This window comes from Mesocricetus auratus, unplaced genomic scaffold (genome assembly GCF_017639785.1).
Source record: "Mesocricetus auratus isolate SY011 unplaced genomic scaffold, BCM_Maur_2.0 Super-Scaffold_100004, whole genome shotgun sequence".
NCBI classification, from domain to species: Eukaryota; Metazoa; Chordata; class Mammalia; order Rodentia; family Cricetidae; genus Mesocricetus; species Mesocricetus auratus.
Window position 1 is genome coordinate 3,290,800 of NW_024429189.1, and position 18,774 is coordinate 3,309,573.

General features: G+C 52.3%; 2 protein-coding genes across 7 annotated transcripts in view; one reads left to right on the forward strand and one right to left on the reverse strand.

Annotated features, from left to right (window-relative positions):
* Positions 1-2,672: 2,672 nt before the first annotated feature.
* Positions 2,673-11,014, forward strand: Cel (carboxyl ester lipase). Its single transcript, XM_013124710.3, has 11 exons — positions 2,673-2,768; positions 4,768-4,918; positions 4,993-5,115; positions 5,359-5,556; positions 6,444-6,574; positions 6,692-6,799; positions 6,935-7,052; positions 8,024-8,210; positions 8,415-8,618; positions 9,386-9,583; positions 10,623-11,014. The coding sequence occupies exons 1-11, from the start codon at positions 2,703-2,705 to the stop codon at positions 10,936-10,938; spliced, it is 1,800 nt and encodes a 599-aa protein (XP_012980164.1). The 5' UTR covers positions 2,673-2,702; the 3' UTR covers positions 10,939-11,014.
* Positions 11,015-13,958: 2,944 nt separating this feature from the next.
* Positions 13,959-18,774, reverse strand: part of Ralgds (ral guanine nucleotide dissociation stimulator) — a 28,433-nt gene continuing 23,617 nt past the window's right edge. For all 6 annotated transcript variants that reach the window (XM_040745143.1, XM_040745140.1, XM_040745139.1 and 3 more), the window contains exons 17-18: positions 18,070-18,184; positions 13,959-14,946 (exon numbers count right to left, since the gene is read on the reverse strand). In XM_040745143.1, coding sequence (XP_040601077.1) covers positions 14,771-14,946; positions 18,070-18,184 — 291 coding nt within the window. In that variant the 3' untranslated portion in view covers positions 13,959-14,770. The remainder of the gene's footprint in view (positions 14,947-18,069; positions 18,185-18,774) is intronic.

The following is an 18,774-nucleotide window of genomic DNA, read 5'->3' on the forward strand; positions in this document are numbered from 1 at the left end:
ACCTGCACTCATGTGCCTGTACTTCATATAGACATATACACAAAATTTAAAATAACAAATCATTGAAGTACCTAGGTTTAACGGTTGATAAATTAGACAAAGTAAGATGATAAAATCGGGGCTGGAGAGATGGCTCAGAGGTTAAGAGCACTGACTGCTCTTCCAGAGGTCATGAGTTCAATTCCCAGCAACCACATGGTGGCTCACAACCATCTGTAATGAGATCTGGTGTGTAGACGTACATGGAGGCAGGGTGTTGTGTTTGTAATAAATAAATCTTAAAAAAAAAAAAGAAAAAAAATGGTAAAATCGGAAGGCTGCTTGGGGTCATTTAAGCCTCTCTGCTTTTTGTTTTGTTTTGTTTTTGAGACAGGGTTTCTCTGTATTTGTTTTAGAGGCTGTCCTAGAACTAGCTCTTGTAGACCAGGCTGACCTCGAACTCAGAGATCTGCCTGCCTCTGCCTCCCGAGTACTGGGATTAAAGGCATGTGCCACCAACGCCCGGCTGCCTCTCTGCTTTTTAAAGTACTTGGGGTGAGCTCTGCAGGTCAGTGCCTAAAGAGAGCTGCACCCCCACTGACTCAATTGGACCACTGCATTGCATCCTGTAAGCTTATGTCTCCTGCCTAAGAACAAAGTTTAAGTGCCTTATCCAGGGCGCCTGTAAACAAAAAGGGAATTGCAGACCCTGTGCTTGCTGTGCCAAGCAAGAACTTCTTGTTGGAGGTTCCCTGGAGAAACGGGCTCAGGCCACGCCGCATAGCTGGGGAGTGGCAGCAGTAGGCTTGGCCCAAGTTGTGGTTGTAGTTCTGCTTTATGTGGCACCAGTGTTGGTGGATTTTGCTTTTAGGAAAGATTTTCTTACCTCCCCCCAAAAAACCATCAACCGCTCTTAAAATGACTTGCTTAAATCATGATATGTTTATGTCAGTGGGATTAGTGTTCTGTATGATCTGCCTGTCAGTTTACCTTGATGCTTTCAGCCCAGCCTTTTCAGGAGACTGTGGACAGTGAGCATCCAGTCGTGGTCCTAGATCCTCCCCATAAAGAACTCCCACATGACACAAAGAAGCACCTCCAGCCGGGCGGTGGTGGCGCACGCCTTTAATCCCAGCACTCGGGAGGCAGAGGCAGGCGGATCTCTGTGAGTTCAAGGCTGGGCTGGACCGATAGCCTCCAAAACAATACAGAGAAACCCTGTCTCGTAAAAACCAAAAAAAAAAAAAAAAAAGCACCTCTAGCGTCAGCAGCTGCCGGCACTACTGAACTGTGTGACATAGATGTGTCCCTGTGGGTTTGTCACTGTAGACAGAACACTCCAGTGTTGGAGAAGTGGACATGAGGACTCTCCTACCTGCTTAGTGTTGCTGTGAACCTAAAAGTATTCCAAAAGCTAGATACAAAGAGCCTCCTCCCTCCCGCTGCTTCCCTACTCCTGCCCTCTTTCCTCCTGAGCCTCCCTGCATTACTCAACCCAGCTCTCCCCAGGACACAGTTGCTTCCTTTAGCACTGGTTCTCAGAATCAGGAGCTGGCACAAGACCCGAAGTGTGTGTCTTCTGCTACCTCACGCCTTGTGTCCCGGCTTCCTACCCTTTCACCTCCCACATGGGCACCGTGGAGACCTGCACGTTGTATTGGGCACAGCACATGGGCACACTGGTGCATGTGGGCTTGAAGGTTCCCCTGTGTTCTGGCAGGAGCACATGGAGCTGTGATCTGAGCTGGGGCTTGGGCTCCCGGATGGGATGGGCTACTGGCCTGGGAAGGCTCTGGCTATTCCTAGCCAACTGTTGTGTCCTCCAGGTGTCCAAGGCAGCTGCACTTCTTAAAGGGAGCCTCTTAGTACTTGGTTTGTGTCCGTCACTATGATAACTTTTTCCTGATAGCCAAAGTACACATCCCTAGGATGGTGGCCATTCTGATAAACTCATACTGGCCTTCACCTCCAAGCCCAGAACTTTCCTCCTCCCTCCCTCATCCTGTGCCTCTACTCCTCTTTCTGCCTGGGTATGCCCCAGAATCCTTGCCTGTGTTCCCTGGGGAGCCCCACCCCACCCTCCAGCAAGGCACAGAGGTGAAATAGGACCCTTTATGTAAAGGTGCCACCAAGCCCTGGTAAGTGAGCCACACCGGGTTTTGCTATGGGAGCTTCCCTCTGTCTGTGCCACCGTGTCCACCTAGAGTTTCTTGTCCTCTCCTCCCAGGACTCTGCCTCCTGCACTCAGCCCAGCCTGCACTGCCCCAGACCTTAGTGCAAGCTCTCAGGGTCAACCATACCAGTGCCCAGTAGCCCACAACCACCTCTGGCCCAGGAGTCCTTCATGGATACCCCACTAAGGTAGGGGGCATTCAGCACCTTGAGATGAAGCACACCTATTTTTCTGAAGGTGACACTAAACCCTAAAATTATGAAATTAATATGACAGAATGCAGGACACCCAGCACCCAGCCAGGTTTGGCCCTGGGGAGCCCTCCCCCATACCATGCAGGACACCTGCTTTGCTCCCAGGTAGGCAGTTACCCACACAGGTGCACTGTGGGTGCCACTCAGAATGCACCGGGCCAGCCTGGCCTGGGAGAGATGGACCATCCCACACCTGTGTGTCTGTGAGTACATGGTATGCACGTATACGACCTTGGCTCCAGCTCTATAAATACTGGAGATGTGGAGACAAGGCCGCCTAGAGGCAGACACTCAGCATGGGGCGCCTGGAGATTCTGTTTCTTGGCCTTACCTGCTGCTTGGCAGCAGCTTGTGCTGCAAAGGTAAGCCAGATACAAAGAGCCCTCTCTTTTTATTATGATCTGGAAATTGGGGATAGGGTCTGGAGGACTGAGGACAGAGAGATCACAGAAAGGGAAGGAGTAAGAGGCCAGCAAGCCCAACACTCCAAGCTCTGGTTCTGTCTGGGCCACACCCAGCTTGTCTTGTTCACATGAAACCCAGTGCAGCATGCAGAACTGTACTGGAATCTCATATGCCAGGAGCAGTTTTTGTGTGTAAGGACATCCCATGCACCATTTGGAGCATTTATACTAAAAAGCCACTCTTGCTCTGGTTTCAGGTGTTCCTAAGTCTAGCAAACCCCACCACCACCTCTGGCTTTACCTCTTTTCGAGGGGCCCCCACAGAGAAGCAGCTTGCCTGACATTACACAGCAATCATATCCTGTTCTTGAACAGGAATCTGAAACGTCTGTTCCAAATGAGGGGCCTGGCTCTGGAGTAACCTCCACTTCCTGCTCTTCCCGAGAGGGGTGAACACTACCTGCTGTATGCAAGGCTCCCCCTCCAAGTGCCCTGAGGAGGCTGCACCAGCTCTTGTGGAGCGCCTTGGAGGCTCCCCATTAGCTGTCCTTCTCCATGGCGTGTGGACAAGTCACAGAAAGTCCAGCAGATGCAGAAAGACCGCATAGGTCCCTGCACATAGGTCCTCACCACATTGCTTTTCAACCCGTTCATGCTCCAGCCTTGTCGTGTTGTCTTGAGCCCTGGAGGCCATCCTCCCTCTCCTGGAGCCTGGAAGTTGGGGTGCTGGTCCTGGGCTCCCACCATGGGAAGGAAGGAGTTATCTTAAGAGAGTTCTTTTCGGGTGTTAGAAGGACCTGAACTTTCTCTCCACTGCTCTACTGGCAGACAACACCGATCCTGATACTGGCCAGCATTCCTGCATCGTTGGCCCCCACCTGAGGCACTACCACTAGCATACAGACACACTGAGAAGTGACATTCCCACCACTCCACCCCCTCCCCCTCTAGCTGACTTTCTGACTCCTCCCAGTAGCCTGGAAGCTGAAACAAGGAACCTCAGATGCCCCAGTTTTCTGTGTAGTCTCCCTGGACTCCTCTCTCTCTCCAGTTGCCTTACCCAGTATAATAGGGAGTTCATGGGCTTGGACTTGAGAGGGTTGCTGGGATCCTAGCTTGGGCCTACAGCCTCTACTTCCCCCTACCTGAAACCTTGCAGAGGGGAGAAGCAGGAGGCCACACCTTCACGCTGCCAGGTGAGCAGAGCTGCCCCTGAATGTGTCCTGGACTGATGCGAGCAAACGGGAGGGGGGACAGTCAGTCTCAGCAGAATGACTTCCAGTTTGCAGGGACAGTGGGCAAATGAGTACCTGCCTCCAGGCCACTGGGTAAGACTACATACCAGCTGGGCAGTGGTGGCACACACCTTTAATCCCAGCACTCGGGAGGCAGAGGCAAGCGGATCTCTAAGTTTGAGCCCGGCCTAGTCTACAAGCAAGTTCCAGGACAGGCAGGGCTGTTACACAGAGAACCCTGTCTCAAAAAACAAACAAAAAAGACTAGACACCATGTGGCAGTACTGGATTGGCCTTGTGAGGACTTGGACATGGGGCCACCAGCTCCATGCCCAGCTAGTTAGGCAGTGGGGAGAGGTGAGGGAAGGAGAAAGAGACATCAGAAACTCATGGCTATGTCGGAAACAGTCCAGCAGCACTGAGCATCTATCATTGTCGGCAGCTGGTCAGGCCTTCCCTCCGACAGCCATCAAACTTTGGGGGAAACTGCTATGACCCAGCTTACATATCAGTCCTCAGCCGAGATTTAGTCCTCTCCAGCCGAGCAGAATATGGGCTGAAGTGGCTTCTGATGGCTGCAGAAGGGTGTGCCAGGGTTGGGTGGGGGTGGACCAGCCCCTCCAGCACTTGGCAGGGGACCTGCTAGCACCCTGGAGCCTGCTCAGTCAGTCACTCTGAATTCATGCCCAAGCTCATCTGACCCTGCCGTATCTCGCCTGCAGCTGGGCACTGTGTACACAGAAGGTGGTTTCGTGGAGGGCGTCAACAAGAAGCTCAGTCTCTTGGGTGGTGACTCTGTTGACGTCTTCAAGGGCATCCCCTTTGCCACCGCCAAGACTCTAGAGAATCCCCAGCGTCACCCTGGCTGGCAAGGTGGGTGCTGGGTGCTGGGTTCTGGGGCTGGCCCTGGCTGGTCCTCTTCATACCTGCCCCTTCTCTCACTGTAGGGACTCTGCAGGCCAAGGACTTCAAGAAACGATGCCTACAGGCTACCATCACTCAGGACAACACCTATGGTCAAGAAGACTGCCTCTACCTCAACATCTGGGTCCCCCAGAGCAGGAAGCAAGGTCTGGATCCCAGTTTCCCAGAAGATTCCACCCCACACCCACCCCTACCCCCACCCTCAAGCTCCAAACCCTGCCTTGGGGTGCATTTGGTGCTGCAAAGCCAAACATAACTAAAATCAGAGCTGAGGAGAGGAGGGGGTGCCCATTGCTGATGCTGGGCTGAACACTGGCACTAAAAATGTTAATGAGCTGGCTGGGGAGAAGACCTGCCAAGTGTCTGAAGTTCCTGTCTGCCCCTTTCAGTGTCCGAGAACCTGCCTGTGATGGTCTGGATCTACGGAGGCGCCTTCCTTATGGGAGCTGGCCATGGGGCCAATTTCCTCAAAAACTACCTGTATGACGGGGAAGAGATCGCCACTCGGGGCAATGTCATCGTCGTCACCTTCAACTACCGTGTGGGACCCTTGGGTTTCCTTAGCACTGGGGATGCCAACCTTCCAGGTATGTTGAAACAGTGGGTGTGCTGAACCCTGTGAACTTTCAGCCCAGCAGACAGATGCACTCTGGGACCCTCTACCCTGACAGCTATGGGAAGGCCCAGAACCTTCGTCACAGAGTCATGTCCTGGAGCTGAACTGTGAGACTTGCAAGCTCTAGGCAGTCATCAGGAAATGAGAGAGGCCAAGGGACAGACAGAATGACAGAGACACAAGCTGAGTCCAGGAGAGCAAGAAAGGGACACTGAGGCAGAGTCAACGGACGTGGAAGCCGAAGGACAGACAGACTGTAGGAGGAAACGTGCAGGAGTCAAGCAGAGCTACCAACTGCTTCGCTTCCCTGGACCCCCACCCCCACCCCTGCAACTCCTCTTCAGCTCGGCCTCCTGGAGATCCACATTTGCCATCCTGGGCTCTCCCAGGGCGTTCCCTCCTGTTAAGAGAAGCTTTTTCTTTGAGAGGAGCCTTTTTGTCCGCCTGGTTCCAGAGTCGCATCAGTCCCAAATAAACACACAAGACGCTGTATTAGTTATGAAGCTGTTGGCCTTGCTTGTCTCTTACTGGCTACCTCTGTCTTAAGTAATTACCCCATAATTGTTAATCTAAGTATGTTTCTTACCGGGGAGGTTCCAGGCTTCCTACCCCAATGGCGGTTACATCTCGAACTCTCTTGTCTTTCTCTTTCCCAGAATCCTCCTCGACTCCTAGTCCCTCCTATCTAGGTTTTCTATAGGCTCAACAGTACTTTATTGACAAATAACAGGACTTCCCCAACACCCTCCTGTTCACGTAACCTGCACCCTCTGTATAAGCCCCAGGCCACTCATCTCTGGCTTCCTCCAACTCTAGTCGAGTGCCCCTCCTGATGAAGGCTGCTCCCCTTACCCTCAGGTAACTTTGGCCTTCGAGATCAGCACATGGCTATCGCCTGGGTGAAGAGGAACATTGCAGCCTTTGGGGGGGACCCCGATAACATCACCATCTTTGGGGAGTCTGCTGGAGGTGCCAGTGTCTCTCTGCAGGTCTGAGGCCCTCTGGTGTGGAGAGTCCGACCCCAAGATTAAGGAAGGGAGCCAATGGGGAGAGCAGGGTGCAGCTGGGCGCTCTGGACCTACTGATAGACCTTCTGGGTATTGCAGACCCTCTCGCCATACAACAAGGGCCTTATCCGGCGAGCCATCAGTCAGAGTGGTGTGTCACTGAGCCCCTGGGCCATCCAGAAGAACCCACTTTCCTGGGCCCAAAAGGTAAGTGCAACAGGGCAGGAGTAGCCAGGGTGGGGAGCTTTCCAGTGTCCATGCTGTCCTGAATCTTCCATTGCCCCTAGCCGTTCCAAGCCTGGCCACTGCCTCATCTAACCTCCCGTCTCCACCTTCCCCTAGATTGCCAAGAAGGTGGGATGCCCCACAGACGATACCAGCAAGCTGGCTGGGTGTCTGAAGGTCACAGATCCCCGGGCCTTGACATTGGCCTACAAGTTGCCCTTGACAAGCCAGGAGTGTGAGTGGCTGCTGCTGGGTGGGAGCTGTGCAGGGTGGAAGGGAAAGGAGGCCCTTGTGGAGCAAGGCGGAGCTCCAAGATAGAAAGATGCCAGACCGCACCTGTTTCCAACTTCCTGCCAGCCATAGCCACATAGTTAGATTCCCTGTCAACAAAAGAAAAGAAAAGAAGGAAGGCAAAACATGAGTCCCAAATAGTTCAGGGAGATGTGTGGACCCAGACCCACGGCCTCTAGCCTGGATGGCCACTCTTTACCTTCCTTGGTAATGTGGCCATTATTTGCAAATTTCCAAATACCTACCTCCTGTGGTGTTTGGCCCTTCTAGCTGGAGCTGCTACCAGAAAACATGAAGAAACAGCCTGTCAGGAAATGGAACTTTGTGCTTACTCTCCTAAAACCAAGTCTAGCAGTCTTAGCGTCTGTGCCATTTCTCTTTTGTCTTTTTGTGTCATAGATCAAGCCCAGAGCCTATGCATGACAGACAAAGGCTCTACCTCAGCACCCCTGCCACTCAAACCAACCATTTTGTTTGGGGAGCCTGGCTGTGCTGGGCCCAAGGTCAGCCAGGGTCTCCACCTGCTGAGCCAGTGCCTGGGTCCGATGGCAAGCCTGGCGGTCAGGCAGACCTCATATAAGGTGGCCAGCAGACTAGAACCTCGTCCCTCGTGTAGGTTCAACAAAGAAAGAGGGAGGGGACAGGGACACTAAAGCAGGGGAATGCTATTGTCTGTCACAGCCAGAGAAGGGCACCACCGACGTCTAGCAGGTTAGGCTAGGCACAAGCAGGTTAGGATAGGGACAGTCATCCCTATCCCAAGCTGACTGTGGCCCAAGAGTCCCTGGGACTGGGGTTGAGGAACCCAGGTCTGGTCAGATAAAGGAAGAAAGAGGTCAAGTCTAATACAAAAGGTCAAGAGGGGGACCAGGCAGGCATTCGAAGGTACAAGAACCTGTTGCCTCTCCCACTCAGACCCCATTGAGCACTATCTGGGCTTCACCCCTGTCGTGGATGGAGATTTCATCCCTGATGACCCCATCAATCTGTATGCCAATGCCGCTGACGTTGACTACTTAGCTGGCACTAACGATATGGACGGCCACCTATTTGCTACCGTTGATGTGCCAGCCATCGACAAGACCAAACAGGATGTCACAGAGTGAGCAGGGGGCCCAGAGGACCATGTACCTGATAACACCTGGGAAAGAATAGCATTGCTTGGTGGAGGGGGGCTAGCCCAGAGGTGGGAGGGGCGCTCAGTAGGTTGAGAGTGAGGAGGTGGATGCTGTGTTGGGGTGAGTATAGCAGACATGCTCCTGCCAGCACCAGCAGCAGGTCCGGTGTCTCACCCATCCCCATACAGGGAGGACTTCTACAAGCTGGTCAGAGGATACACTATCAGCAAGGGGCTTAAGGGAGCCCAAAGCACCTATAACATCTACACCGAGTCCTGGGCCCAGGACCCATCCCAGGAGAATAAGAAGAAGACAGTAGTGGCCTTTGAGACTGACACCCTCTTCCTGATACCCACCGAGATGGCTCTGGTCCAGCACAAAGCCAATGCCAAGTGAGGTTCTGGGAAAGGGTGTGTGGGAGGCTCCTGAGAGGACTGCTCAGGCCGCCGCAGCTTCCAGCCAAGGCCTCCTAGCTAACGAAACAATGATTTAGCTCTGAGTTTCCCATCAGTCAACATTAAATGGGTAATAGGGCCGTATACCTTGTCTAATCATGTGAGAAACGTGAATTCAGATGGAGAGAAATAAATCCTTGACCTTGAATTATTGGAAGAGGAGGCCTCTGCATATTTTGTAGAATGGAGACATTGAAACTGCAGATCCATGAATGTGGGCTGCAGCTTTTCTTGCCCGGGGTATCAGGGACTCCAGTTCAGAGCTAGGCACGGTGGCACACACAGGTTTTCAGGGTTTTTTTTTGGGGGGGGGGGGTTGATACAGAGTTTCTCTGTATAGCTTTAGAACCTGTCCTGGAACTCACTCTGTAGACCAGTCTGTCCTCAAACTCAGAGATCCGCCTGCCCCTGCCTTGAGTTCTGGGATTAAAGACATGGGCCACCACCTCCTGCCTTTGGCATACACTTTTAATTCCAGTACTCATGAGACAGATCTCTGTGAGTTCAAGACCAGTCTGGTCTACATAGTAAATTCCAGACCAGCCAAGGCTACATTAAGCGACCCTGTCTCAAACAAACAAGCCCCAGTTCCTTTGTGAGTCTCGGGGGTCCACCAGTCACTGCCCTGCTCCTCCTGACCTCTCTCCAGGGCCTGCTTCCCAGTGGAACCCCCCCACCAACCTATCTGCTTCTGCTCCCCGCAGGAGTGGCAAGACCTATTCTTACCTGTTTTCATACCCTTCACGGATGCCCATCTACCCCAAATGGATGGGGGCTGACCATGCCGACGACCTCCAGTATGTCTTTGGAAAGCCCTTTGCCACCCCACTGGGCTACCGGGCCCAAGACAGGACTCTCTCCAAGGCCATGATTGCCTACTGGACCAACTTCGCCAGGAGTGGGTAAGATGTGGAACTGAGTCCAGGACCAACGACAGCAAGCTTGAGGACTCCTTTGTCACTGTGGTCCTGTAGGCCTGGGCTCTAGCTCTATCCCTCACTTGGGCAAACTTCTTATCCTCAAGCCATTTTGCACATGGGCCAAAGAGGTGCTAACCCAGCCCCAAGGCCAAGCGCATGCTCACCACGAGTGAGCATCAAACGGTTGGTTCGGATGGCCAACCTGTATGTGTAGAGCTGTCTGTGTCTGCAAGTACAGGTCTACAGTTGTAGCAAGCTTTCCCAGACCTCCAACCCCCAAATCATGACACGGAAACATTATTAGTCATGAATGCCCAGCCTTTTCTTATGCTTGTCCCCCTCGCTAGCTTATATAACTTAATTTAACCCGTTTCTCTTCACCTGTTTTCTCTCAGGACTTTTCACCTTTCATTCTGCATATCCTACTTTTCCTGCTTCCTCCGTGGCTGGCCGGCCCTGGGGGTCTTCCTCTCTCCTTCATTCTCGTTCTCCCTCTCTCCTTCATTCTCTCTCTCTCCTCTCCCCCACCCCAGATTCCTCCTCCTACTTATTCACTCTGCCCACCAGCCTCACCTACCCCTCTACTGCCTAGCTACTGGCTACTCAGCTTTTTTTTTTTTAATTAATTTACTAGTCTGTTTATAGTCTTCTGTCTGCATGTATGCCTGCCTGCCAGAAGAGGGCACCAGATCCCATTGTAGATGGTTGTGAGCCACAATGTGGTTGCTGGGAATTGAACTCAGGACCTCTGGAAGAGCAGCCAGTGCACCTACCCTCTGAGCCATCTCTCCAGGCCTGCTACTTAGCTTTTTAATTAAACCAATCAGGTGTCTTAGGCAGACAAGGTGAAACAGCAGTACGTCTTTACCTATTTAAGCAAATGCAACACACCTTTACATAGTTAAAGTAATGTTCCACAACATAAACAAATGTAACATCTTCACACAGTTAAAGTAGTATTTAACAGCATTCAGTCTCTTTGCAGTGCTTGGTCCCCACTCAGTCTCTCCTCACTCTGCAGGGATCCCAACATGGGCAACTCACCCGTGCCCACACACTGGTACCCTTATACTTTGGAGAATGGCAACTACCTGGACATCACTAAGGCCATAACCAGCACTTCCATGAAGGAGCACCTGAGGGCCAAGTTTCTGAAATTTTGGACTGTGACATTTGAGGTGCTGCCCACAGTGACTGATGACCAGGAAACCCTCCCTCCCCCTGTGGATGATTCCCAGGCTGCCCCTGTGCCCCCTACAGATGACTCTCAGGCTGCCCCTGTGCCCCCAACAGACGACTCCGTGGAGGCTCAGATGCCTGCCATCATTGGCTTCTAATGTCTTGTAAGCCTTGGTACCAGAGTCCTCCTCTTCTCAGCTCTTTCTCAATAAAGCCTCAGCTTTGCCCACCTGACATTTGGTCTTTGTTCCTAAAACAGCTTGGAGGAAGGAGGGACCCTCAGTCAATGGTGACAGGCACTTGGCTCATCCCTGCCAATCCTCGGGCTGTCAAAGGACTTCTATAGCTTAGGAGCAAGCACACAGCACCAGACATGCTGAACATGGGGTGGGGTGGGAGCCTCTTGCAGGCAGGAAGCAGGACCCTGAGATCCTGGAAGATCACTCATCAGGGTCATCCTCCATCCCTGGCCAGCATATGTGACAGAGAGGCAGGGCCATCTTGGGCACAGGCAGCTACAGGAAAGCTGGGACCTGGCTCAGAGGCCTCAGGAATGCTAGTAGGAAGACACACACCACAGCCTTAAGCACTGCACCCTGGTTTTGCTAGTTATGGTGCCAGCAGGGGATGGAACCCTAAGTCTGGGGCAAGGGTATCAAGAGTGTCTCTGTAGGAAAAGTGTTGGCCAGGGTTCCACCTGTCTGTGGGTAATCCTCCTCGCCCCCTCCTCTCCCCTGCCCTCCTCAGACTTTTTTTACAAATGACTTTGAAGTTTACATGTCCTTAGACTGTGATCAAAGAAACATCAAGGCAATCTTCAAGTGCTCCGTTCTCCATAGCTGTGGGAAGGCTTCCTTTTGGTTAGGTATCCATACTTGCAAGTGGATTCTGTTTGGAACCTAGGTCTTGCTGTATTGCCCAGGCTGGTCTCAAAACTGGGCTCAAGTACTTCCCCTGCATCAGCTTTCCAAGGAGCTAGGATTATGAACTAGAACTTATAAGTATTTATATTAAATAATTGTATTTTGAGTCAGAGTTTTACTATCTACCTCAGGCTAGCCTCCAACTCATTCATAATCTTTCTGCTTTGGCCTTCCAAGTGCTGGGATCACAGGGGTGCACCATTATGTTCAGCTTGCAAGCATAAAATTCTTTTAAACAAATAATTTACTTGTATTTTATGTACATTTGTGCTTTGCCTGCATGTAGATCTGTGTGAGGGTGTTGGATCCCCTGGAACAGGAGTTATAGACAGCTGTAAGCTGCCATGTGGGTGCTAGGAATTGAACCTGGGTCCTCAGGAAGAGCAGTCAGTGCTCTTAACTACTAAGCCATCTCTCCAGCCCATAACATTCTTAAAATTGTGATGAACAGGTCATCAAGATGGCTGAGCAGGTAAAAGCACTTGCTGTGAAACCCTGAACCCACATAAAGATGGGAGGAGAAAGCTGACTCCAGGGTGCGCATACCCCACACAATCGAAAACGCTTATTGTGATAAAATACATGTCTTAGGGGCTGGGAAGATGGATCAGAGGTTAAAAACACTGGCTGCTCTTCCTGAGGACCCGGGTTCAATTCCCAGCACCCACATGGCAGCTCACAACTGTCTGTAACTCCAGTTCCAGGGGATCCAGCACCTTCACACAGACATATATTCAGGCAAAACACCAATGCACACAAAGTAAAACATTATTTTGTAAAAATACATGTCTTTGGCCAATTGAACTATCTGCAGGAGAAATACACTGTTGTGCCACCATTACCACTGCCTATTTCCAAAACATCACCCCAATAGGAACTCTGGCTCCCTGAATACTGGCTCTCCACTCTCCTTCCCCAGCCCTTTGTGTTTCAGCGTCTGCCTGCTCCAGATGCTTCTTCTAAGTAGGATAGACAGTGCACTATGGAGGTCTGTCCACATTCTCTAGCCCTGTTCCTGGCTGAACACCGCCTCCTCACCCCCGTCTGCTGCTAGCATTCAAGGATGTCAAGTTCTTCTTTTGATTGTTGCAAAGTTGGTAGCAATGCACACACTTTCAAATTTGAGTGACTTGGGGCCTTCATTATTCTTTGCTGATCTAACTAAAGGTTTGTCAATTTTGCTCATCTTTTCAAATAACCTGGTTCTCTATTCTATTTATCTCATCTATTTTCCCTCATTTATGTGTGTGGAGAGTGCGTGTTTGTGTATGTTCAGGGGCATGCATGTGGATGGAGGCCCACGGTTGATGTCAGTACTTATCCTGGATTGTCTTCTGTGGTCTCAGGGCTTTTCCTCATGCTAGACAAGATATGCCTCCAGCACCCAGATCCTGTTTTTGTTTTTTGTTTTTGCTTTTGTTCCTTTGAGATAGGTTGGAGCTATCCTGGAACTCACTCTGTAGTAGATCAAGCTGGCCTCAAACCCACAGAGATCCACCTGCCTCTGCCTCCTGAGTGCTGGGACTAAAGGCGTGCGCCACCACCGACCGCCTGGATCCTGGTTGTTTCTGAAGACTTATTATTGTGTGTTTGAAGTTTCCCTGCACGTGTGTGTGTTTCACATGCAAGCCTGGCGGCCAGAAGAGGCCGTCAGGTTTCCTAGAAATCACAGGTGCTGGTGAGGCGCCCCATGGAAGCAAATCTACATCTCTACAAGATCAACAAACAAGCTCTACCATGGGAACTCTCCAGACCCTACTTAAAATGACATGTATTTATTCACTCATTTTGTGCATGTCTATGCATATGAGCACATGGAGTTTGTGAAGATCAGGGGACAACTTATAGGAGTTGGTTCTTTTGCCGCCACGTGGGTCCCAGGGAGCAGGCTTGAGTAGTCAGGGTTAGCGACAGTGCTTTTCCCTCTAAGCTGTCTCTCAGGCCCCCCACTCTACCCCACCCCACCCCACCCCACCCCACCTCGATTTCCTTTCCAGACACCATCACTTCAGAGGCTTTGCCATGCTTCCTGAGAACACCCTCAGGAGGGCTGAGAGGCCGTCAGCAGAGCACAGCACCTGTTCGGCCACCTGGCGCAGATGAGGTGGAGGGGCGTTTCCTGTAGCATGCCTGGGAAGGGCAGCTGGCTCGTCTATGCCTGCATGAAATCAACTGAGAATCCCCCATGAAACAGAGTCAGCGGACCCTGCTAGGAGCAAGGAAACAAAAAGAATAAAACCACGGTGGCCAAGCCATAGTAGAAACGGGATTTTAATATAATATTCAAGTCTAGCATTTTCTATTTACAACAAATAAATATTGCCCCACCCCAAACAGTAAACTTTTTTACTTTTTATACAAATATTCAGTCGACTTCCCCTCCCCGCAAATCTCCTTATCCCCGGCCTCCCATTTCACACAGTCTTGTATAACCCAGGATGCAGTGGTGTTGGATGGCACTTCCAGTGGTATGGGATTCGATACTAACCGGGTGGTCCATGAGAGCTTCTCTCTCTGATCCGAGGGAGGGCTGGGGCTCATGGCTGGTGAGACTCCCTCACTCTGTTGGCCCTGAAGGTGGAATCTTTGGTGCAGCCTGAGAAAGGCTAGAGTGTGGGAAGAGAGGCCGGGACTTCCATGAAGGCCCCAGGCCCGTGCCTGTGGGCACAGGGAGAGAAGGCAGCGGTCAGCCCTGCTGGGTGTGTGCATGTCCTGGAGCATCCAGGGGCATGGGTGGCAGTGATCTGCACCTGGGGAGGTGTCAGCAAAGTGTAGAGGGTAGTGTCCAGGGCAGGCAAGGTACCATGCCCAGTTGGCAGCACTCCTTGGCAAAAGTCAGCTAGTCCTCTGGTTCCAGAGAGCAGAAGGCACCTAAGGCGGCGAGTGGTCCCCGGAGGCCAGGTCAGCCTGTCAGCGGCAGGTGTCAATCCCGGCAGCAGGAGAGGTTTAGGGTGAAACTGGAGTCTGGGGGTAGCCTGGGCTGGCCGGTGGACAGAGGTACCTGTGTGGCCTGGGCCACGCTAGTCTAAGTGCTTAGTCCCAGCCAGCCAGACCTTGGGAGATGTCCTTAGAAGATGCCTTTGGCAATCTTGAGTCCTTTCTGCTTCATGCGAGGGAGGGTGGAGCTGGCGCCATGCTTGACCTTAGCCCCCTTGGTAAAGGTCCGCTTCTTTAGAATAAAGTCATAGTTGGCGGTAGAGTTCATGGCATAGAACACGTTGGCATTTTCTGGAATCTTCAGTTCTGGTGGGAGAGGGGCAGGGCTACATTTAGTGGTGCTCATGGGGCTGGGACACCTCCACCACTTGAGAGCCTCCCCAGGCCACCAACAAGGACCTCTCCTGTGACTCCCAAAGGGGGCAGATAATGCTGAGAATAGAGAAATTTCCTGACTAGTCAGGAGTCTCCCCATCCCACCCACATGGCTGTCTGTGCTAGTTGGGACTTCCAGCCAGAGCAGGCTTCCTGCAATCCAGTTGGCCTTCCTTCATGCTCCCTCCCCTCTACTACTCACAAGGGCTCTGAGGACCAACAGAGGGCAGAGCCTCCCTCTGGATCCAGTTCCCACCAGGCTCCTCTAGCCTAGAATCTATCATTACCGAGCAGAACTTGCTGCTCCTCCTGACCCTGTGTTTGGCTCCAGGTCCTGAGCCTCTGCAGGCCCTTCTGAAAGGTGTGTGTGTGTGTTGGGGAGGGTCCTGAGCCTCTGCAGGCCTTTCTGAAAGGTGTGTGTGTGTGTTGGGGAGGGTCCTGAGCCTCTGCAGGCCCTTCTGAAAGGTGTGTGTGTGGGGGGGGGTCCTGAGCCTCTGCAGGCCCTTCTGAAAGGTGTGTGTGTGTGTGGGGGGGTCCTGAGCCTCTGCAGGCCCTTCTGAAAGGTGTGTGTGTGTGGGGTGTCCTGAGCCTCTGCAGGCCCTTCTGAAAGGTGTGTGTGTGTGTGTGTGTGGGGGGTGTCCTGAGCCTCTGCAGGCCCTTCTGGAAGGTGTGTGTGTGTGTGTGTTGGGGAGGGTCCTGAGCCTCTGCAGGCCTTTCTGAAAGGTGTGCGTGTGTGGGGGGGTCCTGAGCCTCTGCAGGCCCTTCTGAAAGGTGTGTGTGTGTGGGGGGTGTCCTGAGCCTCTGCAGGCCCTTCTGAAAGGTGTGTGTGTGGGGTGTCCTGAGCCTCTGCAGGCCCTTCTGAAAGGTGTGTGTGTGGGGGGTGTCCTGAGCCTCTGCAGGCCCTTCTGAAAGATGTGTGTGTGGGGGGTGTCCTGAGCCTCTGCAGGCCCTTCTGAAAGGTGTGTGTGTGTGGGGTGTCCTGAGCCTCTGCAGGCCCTTCTGAAAGGTGTGTGTGGGGGGGTCCTGAGCCTCTGCAGGCCCTTCTGAAAGGTGTGTGGGGGAGGGGTCCTGAGCCTCTGCAGGCCCTTCTGAAAGGTGTGTGTGGGGGGGGTCCTGAGCCTCTGCAGGCCCTTCTGAAAGGTGTGTGTGTGGGGGGGGGGGTCCTGAGCCTCTGCAGGCCCTTCTGAAAGGTGTGTGTGTGTGGGGGGGGGTGTCCTGAGCCTCTTCAGGCCCTTCTGAAAGATGTGTGTGTGGGGGGTTCCTGAGCCTCTGCAGGCCTTTCTGAAGGGTGTGTGTGGGGGGGGTCACCTCATTCTGTCCAAATGACCAAACAGCAGAAGCTAAGAGAAGGCTTGGAATACAACATCTAGATGTCACGGGAACCACTGCTGACTGGGGCAGGTGGTGGGATGAGGGTGCTCAGCTCACATCAGCAGTGTGACGACAACACGCACGTGTGACCTCTATGGTCATTTTCTCTCTAGCATTAATCTGCTGGTCAGAGTCTCCTTTGGGAAACATAGGCACAGAATGCCTAGAATTTTCTAAGGTCCTTGAGAATGGCCTGTTTTTTGTTTTACCTGAGACGGGTTTCTCTGCGTAACAGCTCTGGCTGTCCTGGAACTCGCCCTGTAGATCAGGGATCTGCCCGCCTCTGTCTCCTGAGTGCTGGGATTAAAGACGTGCACTACCACCACCCGGTGGGCTGGTTCTTTTATTTATCTTGTTAATTACGTGCATGTGTCTATGGAGGCCCAAAGAGGGCATCGGATCCCCTAGAACTGGAGTTACTGGAAGTTGCCAGCCAGCTGATGTGTGCTGGAAACTGAACTCAGGTACTCTGCAAGAGCAGCACACACTTACATTTTTTAAGATTTAATTTTATGTATGAGTATTTGCCTGCATGTATTTGTGTACAACACATGTGGGAGATTAGAAGGGGGCTTTGGATGCTCTGGGATTATAGGTGGTTGTGAGCTACCACGCGGATGCTGGGAACTGAACCTGGGTCCTCTGGAAGAGCAGCAAGTACTCCCAACCACTGAGCCATCTCTCCAGCCCTGGTTTCTAGAACACGGACTCAGTATGTGTGCTTTTTGTGTCCATATGTGGATTTTAACATGTGAAAAAATCTTTTTTTTTTTTTAAATTAGCCGGGCGGCGGTAGCACACGCCTTTTTTTTTTTAATTTTTATTTATTACGAATACAACACCCTGCCTCCATGTACACATCAGAAGAGGGCACCAGATCTCATTACAGATGGTTGTGAGCCACCATGTGGTTGCTGGGAATTGAACTCATGACCTCTAGAAGAGCAGTCAGTGCTCTTAACCTCTGAGCCATCTCTCCAGCCCGACATGTGAAAAATCTTACTGAAGCACCTGTTTTCTTATTTTAGCTAGGCAGTGTCCCCTCTGGCAGGCCCCTGAATGAGTCTCTCTCTTCAACTCTTGCATCTTGGAAAGGGAAGCCCAGCTGATTCTGGGGCAATGAGATTCTAGGTGTTAAGGGCTGCCCAAGACAGATTGCTGTGGGTGCCAGGATCACATTTACCCTGGGGCAGGGGACTGTGTTGACTAGCCTGGAGTGGGGCCGTCTGACTTACTGTGGTCCTCTGAGATGCTCTGTCTGACTTACTGTGGTCCTCTGGGATGCTCTGTCTGACTTACTGTGGTCCTCTGAGATGCTCTGTCTGACTTACTGTGGTCCTCTGGGATGCTCTGTCTGACTTACTGTGGTCCTCTGAGATGCTCTGTCTGACTTACTGTGGTCCTCTGAGATGCTCTGTCTGACTTACTGTGGTCCTCTGAGATGCTCTGTCTGACTTACTGTGGTCCTCTGAGATGCTCTGTCTGACTTACTGTGGTCCTCTGAGATGCTCTGTCTGACTTACTGTGGTCCTCTGAGATGCTCTGTCTGACTTACTGTGGTCCTCTGGGATGCTCTGTCTGACTTACTGTGGTCCTCTGGGATGCTCTGTCTGACTTACTGTGGTCCTCTGGGATGCTCTGTCTGACTTACTGTGGTCCTCTGGGATGCTCTGTCTGACTTACTGTGGTCCTCTGAGATGATCTGCACCAGCTCATAGTCCTCTGGCTCATCTTCGTCCAGGTTGTGTTTGTCCATGGCTTTTCGGATGACAGTCGGGGCCTTATCCTGGCTGGTTACCTGAAACAGGGACAGGCCATCAGGACAAGGGCCACAAATGCTCCCACAGGGCACAGTGGCCAGAGACCCATCTGGGCACCTTTCACCTTCTGCTTTCTTAAAGTGGCCTCCATAGTATGAGGCTGGCTGTTTCCCAACTGTTCCCAGCCTTATTTTCCCATAACAGCCTGCTGCCAACTGCCATGCTGCCTCGGGGAGTCCTGTTCTCCTGAAGGCAAGAGGATCACAAACCAACCGTTTCCACTCCAGTGGAAACCAACAGTTTCCACTCCAACCCTAAGGAGGAACCAGCCAATGCCCACTGGCCACCTCTATCTTGCTCTGCCCCGGGGCTGTGATGGTAGGTAGCATAGGCTAGCTCAGGGGAACTCAGTCGTGGGGTCACCCAGGTGAATGTTAATCAGAGCCATTGCAGCTCCTGGCACAGAGGGGCTGAAGCCCCACTGGGGTGCTGTATGGCACCTGACCCAGGGTAGGGGTCATCTGCAGTGGGAGCGCTGGCAGGTGAGAAAGGTCCTCCCTGTGTGCCCATCCTCAATCTGTGAGCAATCCCATCGGCTCCATGTTCAAATAGCACCCACACTTTAACA